Below are 15,577 nucleotides of genomic sequence, written 5' to 3' on the forward strand. Positions count from 1 at the left end.
CAGCATAACACGGTCGAAAACCAACAGTGATTGACAGATGAAGGCAACAATTTGATTGACAGCAGGCGTTACCATAACAACCACCTGAAGCTTACAAAGACAATTGGCATTTGGTGATACATATCGTTGATACGCCTCTTCAGATATATTATATACAGTATATATCGTGATACAATGCATGTTGAATTGTTAATACAGAGAATTAGCAATTTCGTCTAAATCAGTAGTTGTCAAACCTCATCCTTTTTCCCTTTTATTTTTTGTTATCTTGTAGGAGGTTGACTGTTAAGTAACTTGAAAGATAAACATAAAAACCAACATGAGAAAGAATCGTGATAAGATTGTGTATTGTGATACAGCTTATATATATATTTTCCATGTATTCTTCCACAAGATAATGCACCATTTTCAAAACGTCTGCCCTCGATGCAACAAGAGTAACAGTTAACAGAGTACTGACCCACAGGTTGAGAACCAGGGACGTGCTGGGCCCCTGATTCAGCCCGGGAAAAATAGTTGGAGGCCCTAATTGCGCACTATAGAGAGAGATCTCTCTCCATAGCGCTGCTGCTACTCAAAGATTTGCCATTTCAGATCATGACAAGTGACAAGCCAGTGGGCCAATTACTTGAGTTATAATTTGTCGTTGTCGGGTAGAAAACCGTTTGTTTTGTATTTATCATTTAATAAAGTAATTAAAGAGGCGTTGTGTGCTTGTAGATCGGCTGTTTTCACTACTTTTGTGCGACAGCCTTGTTTGATGAAGCAGGGCTTTGCGAAAAAATGTACACATTTGAAACTTGGAGATACAAGGTTTCTGCCCGACAGTGACGATTTACTTTGTTGGCCGCCCAGCCCCCAAAATGGAACGAAGGCCAACATTATGTTTACAGCAGAATTGAGCAGACATACAGATTAGAGCTTTGGAATCAGTGTCTAAATAATTAATTAATTGATACGTGCACTGCTGCGCAAGGTCATGAGTCATGACATGATGTCCTCCTGACAATTTGATTTGGAAGATAGCCTACTACTGCTGCTTTATTATGGTGAAGTGGTGTCTGGTTCGCGCTCCTCTGCTCTGTGCCAAATTCTGTCTGTCTGTCTGTCTGTCTGTCTGTCTGTCTGTCTGTCTGTCTGTCTGTCTGCCCACAGCGTGGCAGCCAGGCAAAATGGATAAAAAAGACGGACCCTTGAACATTTAGGCGAAATGGCTCTTCAACGGCCGTGAAAAGACTCTCCTCCATGCACGGTGAAAGAGCGAAATCTGTTAAGGCGAATAAGTTATAGGCGAATGGGCTGGTGACCGTGGGAGGTGCTCTCCATTCCGGTAGAAGCTGGTGAGCAGCTCCTGGAAGTCCATTTTGTTTCATTGTCCTCAGGCAGTTGCAGATAAATACTCCACAAATCTGTCCACCAAATCCAAATGTAAAGAGTTCAGTCCAAAAGTGCTCCAGTGGTCGCACATGCTGATCCTGCTGTAGACAGATCCATGCTGCTCTCTCGGAGGTCACTGTGGCAATCCAGAGTCAGCCGCAACGTTGACCTTCCTGGCATGTTTGGGCTTCATCTGTGGAGAAAAACAGAGTTTGTGTAAATTTGGAGTGCCCCAACTAATTGCGACTTAAGGTTGCCATGAGAAATGTCACAGCTTATCTCCGTGTAGACGTGTGTGTGTACACATTTTTACATATGGGTTGGTTCCCTTGATACATCCGGTGACATCACCTATGTAAAAGTCCATATATGGGTATTCCCCAGAATCTTTTATGCCCATATATGGAGATTCCTGATTAAGCCCATATCTAACAGAACTGCATAATGGAATTGCCCATATGTGGAGGAAGACAGCCCATATTATGTGCGGCTGGTTCAGACAGGGATCTCCATGTATGGGCATAAAAGGGACGTACAGTACATGGATCTCCATATAGTATATGGGTAACTGGTCCGATATACATCACTGGCCAGATGGCCAAGAATTGTCGCCCTGAGGCGTCTTACTAGTTTAGTAATCGTAATCAAATCGGCACATAATCGCTGGAATTTCTATTAATACCGTGCTAAAGAACTAAAACAGGGTTCCCACAGCTTTTTATCAATTAATTTCCAAAACTGCGCTGCGAGACGTTGTGAGCATGTAGATCGGCTATTTTCACAATTTCTGGCTCTAATATTTGACAATTTGGCCCATGTTTAATTTGCCATTTCAGAGGTATTAACCAAATCAATAACCAAAGACAATGCATAGCTATTTTTTCCAGGGCCTTCCAGGAGCCTTGATCAATTCCAAAACTTTTCCAGTACTGGAAAAATATGATTCTAATCTCAAAATATTTCCAGGAATTTCATGACCGTGGGAACCCTGGTAATAATTGTGACAGGCCTACCTGGTGCTTATGGGGTTGGCTGGGATGATGGTGACGTAGCTGGTCTGTGGGGCTGGGGCACCGTGGCAGCCTGCATCTTCCTCGTCGATGAAGCGAATGTTCTTGGGCCTTTCTTTGAACTGGTAGGCCAGGATGCCCCGCTGGTAGTAATACACACACACACACACACACACACACACACACACACACACACACACACACACACACACACACACACACACACACACACACACACACACACACACACACACACACACACACACACATTACTCAGGGTTCCCACAAATGTTTTCCAATTAATTTCCAAAACTTTTCCAGAATATTTAACCCAATATACAGGACTATATAACAATAATTCAGCTCAATAACATGTTGCTTACTCCTATGCACAATGCCCAAAGACAGGTAGTGTATGCCAGTGGTTCTCAACCTTTTCAGGCCGTGACCCCGAAATAATCATGTTTTTACTGGGGACCCGGCACCCTGACGAGCACTAAAGAGTTGAGAAATGTTGTATAACACTGTTCTATTGTGAAAATAGCAGATCTACATGCTCACAACGCCTCGCAACGTTGTGAGCATGAAGATCGGCTATTTTCACAATTTCTGCCTCTAATATTCAAAGAATGCATAGCTATTTCTCCTGGACCTTCCAGGACTGTTTCAAAATATTTCCAGTAATTTCATGACCGTGGGAACCCTGCTAAAAATATGCCTTGAATATTTATTTTTAAATTACCTATTTGAAAAGAACACGGTTACAATTTAGCCTGACAAATGTGTAGCTATTCTTTAATCAGAATGTATAAGGTAATAGCTAAACAAATGCCACAATCTGATTAATTGCTTAAATAATTGACAGATTAAACAACGTTTTCAGGCCAAGGACCCATTAGTTGAGAGAGATTGAAGCAGGGACCCCCACAACCTGTTCATAGATTGATTAGATTCCATATAGTTTCATTGTTTGACAGCACAATCATCAGTGTATTTTCATGTCAATTTGTGTTTTCAGATATTTAACCACTTGAACTGTCAATACTTAATAAACTTGACCTCTCACTCTGTACTTGGTCTGCTCTTTTTCCCCTCTACACCAAAGGTCTTTGCCAAAAACAGCTGATTGAGGCGTTGTGAGCTTGTAGATCTGCTATTTTGGGCTACAGTTCTCAGAATATGGACACTAGGGTTCAAGTAGTTAATATAAAAAAGGAGTAGAAAAAAGGTTTATATCACTCAAAGATTTGGAGGACCCCCAGTAGTAACTCCGGGGACCCCCTAGGGGGGGGGTCTCAGCTAAGGGGTCCCTGCTTCATCTCTCTCTCAGCTAAGGGGTCCCTGCTTCATCTCTCTCTCAGCTAAGGGGTCCCTGCTTCATCTCTCTCTCAGCTAAGGGGTCCCCTGCTTCATCTCTCTCTCAGCTAAGGGGTCCCTGCTTCATCTCTCTCAGCTAAGGGGTCCCTGCTTCATCTCTCTCAGCTAAGGGGTCCCTGCTTCATCTCTCTCTCAGCTAAGGGGTCCCTGCTTCATCTCTCTCTCAGCTAAGGGGGTCCCTGCTTCATCTCTCTCAGCGAAGGGGTCCCTGCTTCATCTCTCCCGGCTAAGGGGTCCCTGCTTCATCTCTCTCAGCTAAGGGGTCCCTGCTTCATCTCTCTCTCAGCTAAGGGGTCCCTGCTTCATCTCTCTCAGCTAAGGGGTCCCTGCTTCATCTCTCTCAGCTAAGGGGTCCCTGCTTCATCTCTCTCTCAGCTAAGGGGTCCCTGCTTCATCTCTCTCAGCTAAGGGGTCCCTGCTTCATCTCTCTCTCAGCTAAGGGGTCCCTGCTTCATCTCTCTCTCAGCTAAGGGGTCCCTGCTTCATCTCTCTCAGCTAAGGGGTCCCTGCTTCATCTCTCTCTCAGCTAAGGGGTCCCTGCTTCATCTCTCTCTCAGCTAAGGGGTCCCTGCTTCATCTCTCTCTCAGCTAAGGGGTCCCTGCTTCATCTCTCTCTCAGCTAAGGGGTCCCCTGCTTCATCTCTCTCTCAGCTAAGGGGTCCCTGCTTCATCTCTCTCAGCTAAGGGGTCCCTGCTTCATCTCTCTCAGCTAAGGGGTCCCTGCTTCATCTCTCTCTCAGCTAAGGGGTCCCTGCTTCATCTCTCTCTCAGCTAAGGGGGTCCCTGCTTCATCTCTCTCAGCGAAGGGGTCCCTGCTTCATCTCTCCCGGCTAAGGGGTCCCTGCTTCATCTCTCTCAGCTAAGGGGTCCCTGCTTCATCTCTCTCTCAGCTAAGGGGTCCCTGCTTCATCTCTCTCAGCTAAGGGGTCCCTGCTTCATCTCTCTCAGCTAAGGGGTCCCTGCTTCATCTCTCTCTCAGCTAAGGGGTCCCTGCTTCATCTCTCTCAGCTAAGGGGTCCCTGCTTCATCTCTCTCTCAGCTAAGGGGTCCCTGCTTCATCTCTCTCTCAGCTAAGGGGTCCCTGCTTCATCTCTCTCAGCTAAGGGGTCCCTGCTTCATCTCTCTCTCAGCTAAGGGGTCCCTGCTTCATCTCTCTCTCAGCTAAGGGGTCCCTGCTTCATCTCTCTCTCAGCTAAGGGGTCCCCTGCTTCATCTCTCTCTCAGCTAAGGGGTCCCTGCTTCATCTCTCTCTCAGCTAAGGGGTCCCTGCTTCATCTCTCCCGGCTAAGGGGTCCCTGCTTCATCTCTCTCAGCTAAGGGGTCCCTGCTTCATCTCTCTCTCAGCTAAGGGGTCCCTGCTTCATCTCTCTCAGCTAAGGGGTCCCTGCTTCATCTCTCTCAGCTAAGGGGTCCCTGCTTCATCTCTCTCTCAGCTAAGGGGTCCCTGCTTCATCTCTCTCAGCTAAGGGGTCCCTGCTTCATCTCTCTCTCAGCTAAGGGGTCCCTGCTTCATCTCTCTCTCAGCTAAGGGGTCCCTGCTTCATCTCTCTCAGCTAAGGGGTCCCTGCTTCATCTCTCTCTCAGCTAAGGGGTCCCTGCTTCATCTCTCTCTCAACTAAGGGGTCCCTGCTTCATCTCTCTCTCAACTAAGGGGTCCCTGCTTCATCTCTCTCTCAGCTAAGGGGTCCCTGCTTCATCTCTCTCTCAACTAAGGGGTCCCTGCTTCATCTCTCTCTCAGCTAAGGGGTCCCTGCTTCATCTCTCTCTCAACTAAGGGGTCCCTGCTCTCTCAGCTAAGGGGTCCCTGCTTCATCTCTCTCTCAGCTAAGAAGGGGTCCCTGGCTGAGGGAGGGAGCTGTTGTTGTTGTTAGCTTTAATAGCTTTCAGTTAGCATGAGAGTTAGCATGTGTTGCAAGGTAAAGAAAAAACATTACAGACCTACTGTAGAACAGCCTAACATTTTAACAATACACCCCCATTGAGTCATTCTAGATGATGCCTATTGTCTCTTACCTGAATGGAGTCGCTATATGAAGATATCCACGAAAGCGAGCTTCTTTTCTCTTGTGAAACGAGTTAAACAACAATCCACGAGCCTCTGTTTTAGCCTCCTGGTTGGTCCCGGGTGGTTCAGTCTGAGTGTGATAATTTCGCGTTACACATTACTTCCGCCCTGGACAGGATACGGAAATACTCTGTCTGTGCCAACGCGTCGTAACGCGTGGAAATAACCGGATACAGTAGTCAGTCTCAGCCTGGGATCAATCGCATTCCCAACGTGATATCTTCAAAAAAATAATCTTTGCACGTTCTCCCTCCGTACATCTACAAAGACGTTCAGATTTCAAATATAGAGTTATTTCCCCGGGGCTACAGATGTTACAATTATATACGGCCCAACCTCGGCACGAGTGCATTCTGTATTGTTTAGTAAAAAGCATTTTAATCAGATCAGTGATAGGAGTTATAAGGTGCAATACACCCCAACGGCCGATGGGGTCGCGTTGTTAAAAGCCACCGATCGGATCAAAAATGATTATTATTAAACAACACGGAACATTATGCGTACATGTGAGGGGCCGTCCATAATTGTAACATCCTTGGCTATTGAGCAAACGCCGTATCTTTGAAATCTGAATGTTTATGTTGACGTAAGGACTAAAAAGGGAGAAAGTACCAACGCTATTTTGAAGATAATTATAATAAGACTGTCAGTCTTGTATCAGTGAACAATATAATGCAGAAACTTTCGTAAAATATTGCATATAACACTGAGAATAAAGGTTATGGGAGCAGTGTTGAAAAAAACGAAACAAAAAAAAACAGCAGTCACGTGACTGACATATCGGCCGATGTGATGTAATAGAACGTTACATTATCAACAGACAGAATGTCTGATTAAAACATAGTGCCTGAACGAGAGTATGGGCATTTTCCATGGGACGTACCATAATCAACAGAGACTATGTCTGATAAAAACATAATGAGTTCCTCAGTATGGGCAATATGGCCATAATGGGCGCATTCTATGCAGTTAATAAAGGCTGATAATGGACATTCTATGTTCTGATAACGTTCGAAGCGGGTGTGCAAACACTGGGTTACCACGGTAACCACAGGACAATCACTGGATAACAACACAAACCTCACACTAGAGATGGGATTTATGGCTCTTTGAAGTGAGCCGGATCTCTGGGAGCCGTTCCTGTCAAAGAGCTGTTCAAAAGACTGGCTCATTTTATTGACTAGTTACTTTGTAGATCTAATCACTTCAACCCTATATACATTTCGGCCATATATAGGCCTACATTTCCGCCATTTGAAAATAGCCGATCTACAAGCTCACAATGTGTCGCGTTGCGACGCATTGTGAGCTTGTAGATCGGCTATTTTCAAATGATTTTTCTAAATTGTATTAATTGGAAAACCTGTGAAATGGGACATTCTGCATAATGAATACTTTCTACTATTGGTAGGCTACTTGTCTTTAAAAGATTTTATCCCACAATTTTGTAACCCATTTTTTTTCACCCAGTGCCAATTGCCTACACACAGAAAAATAATGGTTCTTAAATGGTTCTTTAAAAGGCTATATGGTTCTTTAAAGAACCATCACCTATAAAGAACCATTTTATTTAACAAATGGTTCTTCAGATTCCTCACATGGTTCTTTGGGATTTAAAAGGTTCTTAGGCCTATATGGAGGTTACAGTATGTATTTTGCAACTGTAAATTATAACCTACATATTAATTTAAAACAATTAAAATTTTCAATGTAGGCATTCAGCAGATGAAGAGATGGAAAGATAGAAGATAAAAAACAACATCCTATATTAAAATTGTATTAAGGAGGACCTTTTAGCCAGCCGGCAGGTTTATCTCTGATGTCACTGACTCAGCCATAACCATGCAACTACACCCAAATATGAAGTGTATCTAACCTAAATGTGTTGTCATGGCATCAGGTGCAAACAAATCAGTCTGCTCCATATATGGGTACAAAAGGTAGCATGCCCATATAGGCCTATGGATATATACTCCATCTATAATATCATTTTTCAAATAGGCCTGTCTAGAATCTAATGTTTTAGGCTGTTGTCTCTTTGGGCATGGCATTACATGTTATTATCTCTCTCTCTCTCTCTCTCTCTCTCTCTCTCTCTCTCTCTCTCTCTCTCTCTCTCTCTCTCTCTCTTGCGTGCGCACGCGCGCACGCACGCACGCACACACACACACACACACACACACACACACACACACACACAAACAGCGGGCCCACTTTTTCCTTCTCTGTAGGCTACTGAACTGCGTCACGTCTCCTCACGAGTTGAACTGGAAGTTGTTAGCTCCATTCTTCAACATTTCTTTCATTCTGGAAGTAAGGTAAGGTGTTTTCGACTTTCAACATGTTTTAGTTGACGTTAGAATGTTCCACTGCCATCATGCAGAACGAGCAGTAGTTACATTTGTTTGTTGTTTGTTGCCAGGGCAGAGGGAAGAGTCAACATTACTGTTGGTTAGCTTAGCTGCAGCTGCTAATTCAATTGACTGTTAGCTGAAAGCTAAGAAGGCATGTAGTTGAACATTTGATGTAAACTAGCTTAAAGTCAAGTTTAGTAAAGTTGTTGAAGGCATTTGGAGTAATGTGTGGTCTGTGTTATTTAAATGACAGGTCAATGTGTTTTTTGGGGGAAATTGACTCTGTATTTCCTTCCAGAAAGTGTGAAGGGATTTGCTGGCAGCAAATGAAGACAAGATACTGTGAGAAAGCAAAGTAAGTTATCCTGTGGAGTGTGTGTGTGTGTGTGTGTGTGTGTGTGTGTGTGTGTGTGTGTGTGTGTGTGTGTGTGTGTGTGTGTGTAACAATGACACATCCACAAGATAATGGCACAAAATAATTAAATGTCAGTAATATGGAAAATTCTGTGTGTTTAGATTATAATTTATGTATGTTCATATCAATGGTGAAATTGATGTTTGACAAGTATTGGACTAATGTTAAATATAAACATTTTGCTGACCCTAGTGTACATTAAAGGACAACCTCACCACTTTTCAACCTATCTTCATTTAATTGGTCCTCACTAATGTTCATGATAGCAAAATTCATAGAACTCCATCTAATGGGGAATCAAAACAAATAGAAACTAGGCTTTGCATTCTTGAAAACTTGCAATGTTATAATGGAAGCCATTGTTTTCACTATAATAAAAATGTAAATATAAAAAAAAGAATAATCTTCCAAACAATGTCATTGGTAGATGGATTTCTTAACTGCCAAGTGGGTCATCATCATCATCATCAAAAGTGGTAATTAAGGTTTATGCAGTATAGTATAAGATGACTTAAAAGGTAACAGTATATACAATTCTGAAGTCAATTTAATTTACATTTTAAAAGAATGAATGCAGCATTTTTTCTTTTTTTAAATCATTTCAAGAGTAGCTGCCGCTGCCAGGAAGGGTTCAGAGGTCTGCAGTGTAAGCTGGGACAGGCCACCGCCATCAGCATATGTCTGCTGCTATTCTATGGTAAGTGGAGGAAGGGGTCACTGTGTCCTCACTGAAATTACACAGTATTACAAATGTAACCAAACTAGAGGTTCTGCTAGTATCTAGTAACTAGTAGCGTAGGCCCTCACATTCAGTAGGCTACACTATCGCTCTGAACACAGCACCACCAGTTCTTCAGTAAAAGATTAAAGCCAGGTACTTAGAAACATCCTCATCTTTGGTTTTGAACTGCTGTTATTCTGGTTTATCCCCAGCATCATGCCGGCACTATCCTTTTGCACATACTGTCTTTTACCCACAATCATTGTGTGTGTGTGCATGTGTGTGTTGCAGCTGTACTGGTAGCAGTGACCGTATGGAACCAGAAAGGCAGTCGTCCCTGCTGAGCACGAGAGCTGGGAGGATATCAGACAAAACATCCTCGACTACAACGTTCTGCATACAAAAGGTATTGGCATAAAATAAACAATTTCAGAATCATATAAAGTATTTGTATCATGACATTGGATGTTGGATAAGGGACACGGACCCCAAAAGGGCTGAGAAACAACACTAGATGCATTGAAATCAGATTGGAGCAATCTGTTTCCTCAATTGTAATTCTAAATGTAAACAGGATAATAAATGCACTAATTGTGCATGCACACCTGAATCACATACAAGGTAGGGATGGGTATCGTTCACCTTTTAATCGATACGATACCTTTTTCGATACCCGGGAATCGATACGATACCTTTTTCGATACCATTTTCGATACTCTTTATTTATTATTATTATTATAATTATTATTTGCCTTTTTCTAAGGGCTATTTTATAGACGTTGGATCATTATCATAATAATAAACATTATAGGCTATTCTCTGCTATTTTCACAGTAACAAGTGTAACCTACTAAAGCAGTCATTAAACTCTCAGTAGCCCAACTGTTACAGATGCGACCGGCAAGGGGTGCATTCAAAAGTATCGAAACAAGGTATCGTTCGTTTTTACGTGAACCGATACCGATAGTATCGATGTCAGTGAATCGATACCATTAAAAGTATCGCCGACGATACCCAACCCTAATACAAGGTTTATTTTAGTATTGATGTCAACTCAGAAATGTTAACTCAAGCCTTTTGGCCCCAGAAAGAGAAAGTGAACATTTAGAACAGTAAGACTAGGAGGTGCTGTTATTCCTAGCGTCTAGCATCCACACAAACCTACTGCTAACCATTTTCCATTTTGTATGAAAAGGGACAGACTTAACTATCTTAAATGTGACTAACTGAACCTCCCCCTTCTTCAGAACGTGTACGACAGTGTCCCCTGTGCTCCAGCCTGTCCCAGTCGTCCGGCTCATCAAGTCCTCCCATGGCTCCTAGGAGGATGTGCACCCGGCTGGCTTCTCCTGCAGCAGCTTGGGTGCCCTGTACCTCAGCATTCCCCACCATCACCACACGGCAAACAGCAGCTGCACTAGTAGTGACGCTGCTTACGACGCCAACAAAACTGGCCACGGCACGAGCGGGGACGTGAATGACGCCAGCTACGTGGATGTCGCCCATGCAGGACGGCAGTCCCACATCGACTTCAAGAGCTACGTGGCGCACACTGCTTCAGCAGTGTTGGGATTGGAAGTCTCATCAAAGATGATGCGCAACCAACAGTCAGTGACTTGTTCCTTCAAGAACTTCCACTGAACTTGCAGGCTCATTTTAAAAACTTGGAGGTACCCATTGCTGTTGATGAGAAGCTCTGGAAGAGTAAACACATTGTTTTGAACTCTGTCAAGTATGCGGCTGGAGCCTGTATGAGGTGGACTTGCTTTGTATTCTTCTTTTTTACTTGCACAGCACTTAAGAGATTTAAATGTTTTGAAACTGTTGTACTGATGTTAAATTTTGATTAAATGATGATTTGATTAAATTCAAAGAGTTATAACTAATCTCGTGTTCATCTTTTCCAACAAATCTGATATATTTTAAAGTGTAGTGAAACATTTATTACCCTAAGAACCACTTCTTTAGCTGGAAAACCATTTTTTAGCTGAAGAACCATTTTTTTTGCTGAAGAACCATTATTCAAAACATTTTCCAAAAGGTTCTTCAGAGAACCTTTTTTTGACATGGTTCTTTGAGGAACCAAAAATGGTTCCTCAAAGAACCATTTTTTGATGGTTCTTTGAAGCACCTTTAATGGTTCTTTATCGAACCATTCGAATAAATGGTTCTTTAAAGAACCTTGGTGAAAAAGGTTCTTTGTGGAACCAAAAATGGTTCTTCTATGGAATCACTCTGAAGAACCATTTTTGGTTCCAGTTGGAACCTTTTTTTTTCTGTGTGTATGTAATCCTGGGCTCTGCTCTCCCTCTGCTAACCTGGGGAGGCAACGGACTGACCTCATGCTTCCTTCTATGCATGAGGAGTCCAAGTTGCTTCTTTTTTCACCTGACAGTGGAGATTTCCCTGGTTTGGACGTAGCGCGTGGAAGGAACACGTTATTCCAACCAGTTCCTTTCCCCTCCATCAAGCGCCCCGGCTGGCAGGGAGGCATTATTGAGACCAGGATTACGTGCATGTTTTTGTGAGGGTATCAACCCTAGGAGACACGGGGAGAACATGCAAACTCCACACAGAAAGGCCCTATCGCCGACCCCACCTAGGGTGTGGGCGCTGATGACGCGGGGGAGAAACACGCCGCCAGCGCCCACAGCGTCCCCCGGCGGGAATCGAACCCAGGACCTTCTAGCTGTGAGGCGAAGCGCTAACCACTGCGCCACCGTGCCTCCTAGGCTACTTGTCTTTAAGTACATTTTGATACCGATACTTTTGTACTTTTATTCAACGAACATTTTGAATTTCCACACTTTTACTTCATTATTTCTACATTGCAGTAGGCCATTGATACTGTTACTTTAGTAAAGAATTTACTCCTCCTCCTCAAAAAAAGAAAAAAGAAAGAAAGAAAAAGGGAACGGCTCCCTATAGTGTGAACCGGATCTCATCGTTCATTTCAAAGAGCCGTTCAAAAGACTCGATTCGTTCGCGCCCACTTCTACCTCACACCTCCTGGACAGACAGACAGACAGACAGACAGACAGACAGACAGACTGACTGGGACTGCCATGTTCGAACTTTTTGTTTACCTTTTCCTCCGTAAATGAACAGTGCAGCGCTCACACAAAAGCATCAAAAATAGCAGATCTACACGTTTGAAACGTGAGGCTTTCGCTCCACTAATATAGACAGGTCCATTTCAAAGATGAATAAGATTGCACTTTGTGTCCAAGCTTCGATACACTAACGCTGGGGTTCTCAAACCTTTTTAGGCCGTGACCCCCAACATAAACATATTTGAACTGGGGACCTCCACCCTGACAAGCACTTGGAATTGTAGGTAGGCCTATTGCATGTGACTCGGTTCCACAGATAAAAAGAAATTGAAACAAGCAGATCTACAAGCTCACAAGTCACAACGTTGTGAAGCTTGTAGATTGTGAGCTTGTAGATTTTGCAAATAAATATTTGCAAAATGCCTTCGGGGTTCTGATTTTCTGAAAATTGATCCTCTCTAATAGCTAAAGTATTTTAAAGGACCACCTCACCTCTGGGACAACCTTTTTTATACTTGAACCCAAAAACAGCAGATCTACAAGCTCGTAGATCGGCTATTTTTGGCAAAGAGGTTTGGTGTATAGGGGAAAAAGAGCAGAGTGAAAGGTCAAGTTCATTAAGTATTGACGGTTCAAGTGGTTAAATATCTGAAAACACAAATTGACATGAATCCAAAATACACTGATGATTGTGCTGTCAAACTATATGGAATCTATGAAAAAGTTGTGGGGGTCCCTGCTTCATCTCTCTCTCAACTAAGGGGTCCTTGGCCTGAAAACGTTGAAGACCCTTGAATTAGAGGAATATATTAGACCAGGAGCCTATCGTTAGATCCCCCTATTAGACCAGGGGTTTTCAAAGTGGGTGACGGGGCACCCTGGGGTGCCGTGAGATAATTTGATAATGTTTGGAATTTATTTGGACACTTAAAAATATTTAGTATAATTTTAAACTTTAAGTACAAAGTTATTTTCAGTCAGTTCTAACCAAAATGGCTATTATCACTTTTCCTTGTAACATAATCGCTAAAATATGCTATAAATATATAAAGATGCTGGGAGTGAAAATTAGGAATATAATGGGTGCCACGGCATTGGTCCTACATCCCATTAGTCAGAATCTGGTGATGTTAACTGTTAGGGGTCCCGCCTGTGACCCCAGGTGTATGGCACCCTGTCTTTTGGAACCCTGTGCACTGTGTCTGCTGAGTGGAGAGAGAGAGGCATCCAGCTCCAAGATGGCCTTGGACTGGAGATGACTCATCAAATGCAGCTGGCCACGCTAACGAGCTGTTATCTTCTCTCTGTCTGGGAAACCAACCTTGGACTGAGCGTGAGTGAGACAGGTGCCCGTCCCTCCCTAACGTTCGGGCCGTGCTGTTATCTCTTATCACGTCAACATGAGATATGACATCCTGGGAGAGAGGTGTTTCCCAGAAGCTTCTGATGTGAGAACGGACGACTCCCCAACCTGGCATGGATGGGGGAGTCTAGCCTGACCTTCACCGTCGCGATTATGAAAGGATGTGCGTGTTAGTGCATGCAGAAGTGCGTGAGAGCGTGCAAACGTGTGTGTGCTAAAATATGTTCTGTGTGTAAATCACGTCACTGTGACTGCAACGGACTACTGTATAAAGGAGGCTGCTTCGTGTCTCCTGTTAGTTGTTCTTGTGTTTTTTTAGAGAGTGTGTTGAGTTGTTGCAGCTATCCCCGGCCCGTTAGGGGTCGGGGATGGACCTTTTTGTACTTAGTGCAATTTTTGCACCACTTGTTCCTGTACTTAGAGAGACTTTGACTCTGTTAGATTCTCTGTTTTTAGTCAAGTACTTATATCGTACTTCTTCATTATTTCATTGCCAATTACTGTATTGGTGGTTTTATATTTTGTAACTGTTTTACCAGTAAAGCTTTTTATTATTCACTTTTATCTGGTGTCTGTCTGAACTCATTTTTTAAGAGTTTACAACTTTTTAAGGTTTGACTTTCTCTCCTTCCCTACGGGGAAGGCTGCACTCATGGGAGGAAGGTTTTGAACACCTTCAGGCACTCAAAGTAACTTCTGGCTGTGGAGCTGAGTTAGACTTTTGGTAAGAATCAACAAGTATATTTTCTTAATTTAAAAGTCTTTTCACCTTCTCAGAGACTGACACTGCGCGGGCAGGTGTCAGTTGGGTATGCTTGGCAGACAATAAAATACAAATTCCCAACCCTAACCGGACGGACAGTTTGTCCGCAGTGGGCTCTTTGTATTAAATAAGTCAAGCTGCTTCTCTCCATAAAACAGCCCTTGGTGAGATAGCTACAAGGATAACAGACTCATACTTTTCATTGTCTTTGTGGTTTTGCATTCTCCATCCAGACCTATGGTCTACATTTCTCAAGAAAGGTGCAATATTCTTGGTCTATAAAATAAAGTTGCTGCAGAAAGTAATAATATTTCTTGGGCTTAGGACCTGAGGAGGGTTCTGGACGGCGTCGGGGATTATCCTAAGAGGTGAAGGGGTATTCAGTAACTCGGAGCTCATTACACTATCCAAACCTCCACTGGCTGTCAGTCCCTCCGCCAGTCTGTCACGTCACACGTCACACTTTTCCCCTACTCATATCTCCGCCACCGTTGCCCCGATCCATGCCAAACTTTCCACACACACTCCTTGGCTACCAAACCCCCACCCCTCATTTCTCAAATGGCCCTCTTCTAGCGCCACCTTGAGGCCGATTCTTGCAAGACACATTTTTGGACACTGCTCCTACAGATTTTGCCCTAAAATCACGCAAACCGGTACACCGTATCGCTACAGTAATTTCATCAAAATTCATCTGTCCCATTTAGCGCCACCATCTGTCCGATTTTTGAAAAACACATTTTTTGGACACTGCTCCTACAGATTTTGCCCTAAAATCACGCAAACCGGTACACAGTATATCTACGGTCATGTCATCAAAATGCATCTGTCCCATCTAGCGCCACCATTAGGCCGATATTTTCAAACACTTTTTTGGACACTGCTCCTAAATATATTGCCCTAAAATCACGCAAAGCGGTACACAGTATGTCTAGAGTCATGTCATCAACAAGGATCTGTACCATTTAGCGCCACCATCAGGCCTATTTTTACATGCGACCTGACGGTCGCTTATCTCCCGATTAGGGAGATACGATCTTACTGGTGTAGACTCCTTCTATGGCCCTTTCCTGTTGTGC

At 43.4% G+C, this 15,577-nt stretch overlaps 1 protein-coding gene and 1 long non-coding RNA gene across 2 annotated transcripts; one reads left to right on the top strand and one right to left on the bottom strand.

Annotated features, from left to right (window-relative positions):
* Positions 1-1,246: 1,246 nt before the first annotated feature.
* Positions 1,247-5,889, bottom strand: LOC308284624. Its single transcript, XR_013962035.1, has 3 exons — positions 5,778-5,889; positions 2,391-2,530; positions 1,247-1,570 (listed from the first exon to the last, which is right to left on the bottom strand). It is a non-coding gene; the product is annotated as an uncharacterized lncRNA (long non-coding RNA).
* A 3,163-nt stretch (positions 5,890-9,052) lies between these two features.
* Positions 9,053-11,105, top strand: LOC308284560 (uncharacterized protein). The gene is made up of 4 exons (XM_080725220.1): positions 9,053-9,074; positions 9,205-9,295; positions 9,611-9,725; positions 10,567-11,105. The coding sequence occupies exons 2-4, from the start codon at positions 9,276-9,278 to the stop codon at positions 10,738-10,740; spliced, it is 309 nt and encodes a 102-aa protein (XP_080581346.1). The 5' UTR covers positions 9,053-9,074; positions 9,205-9,275; the 3' UTR covers positions 10,741-11,105.
* Positions 11,106-15,577: the final 4,472 nt, after the last annotated feature.

This window comes from Nannobrachium achirus (genome assembly GCF_963921795.1).
Source record: "Nannobrachium achirus genome assembly, chromosome: 5".
Taxonomy (NCBI): domain Eukaryota; kingdom Metazoa; phylum Chordata; class Actinopteri; order Myctophiformes; family Myctophidae; genus Nannobrachium; species Nannobrachium achirus.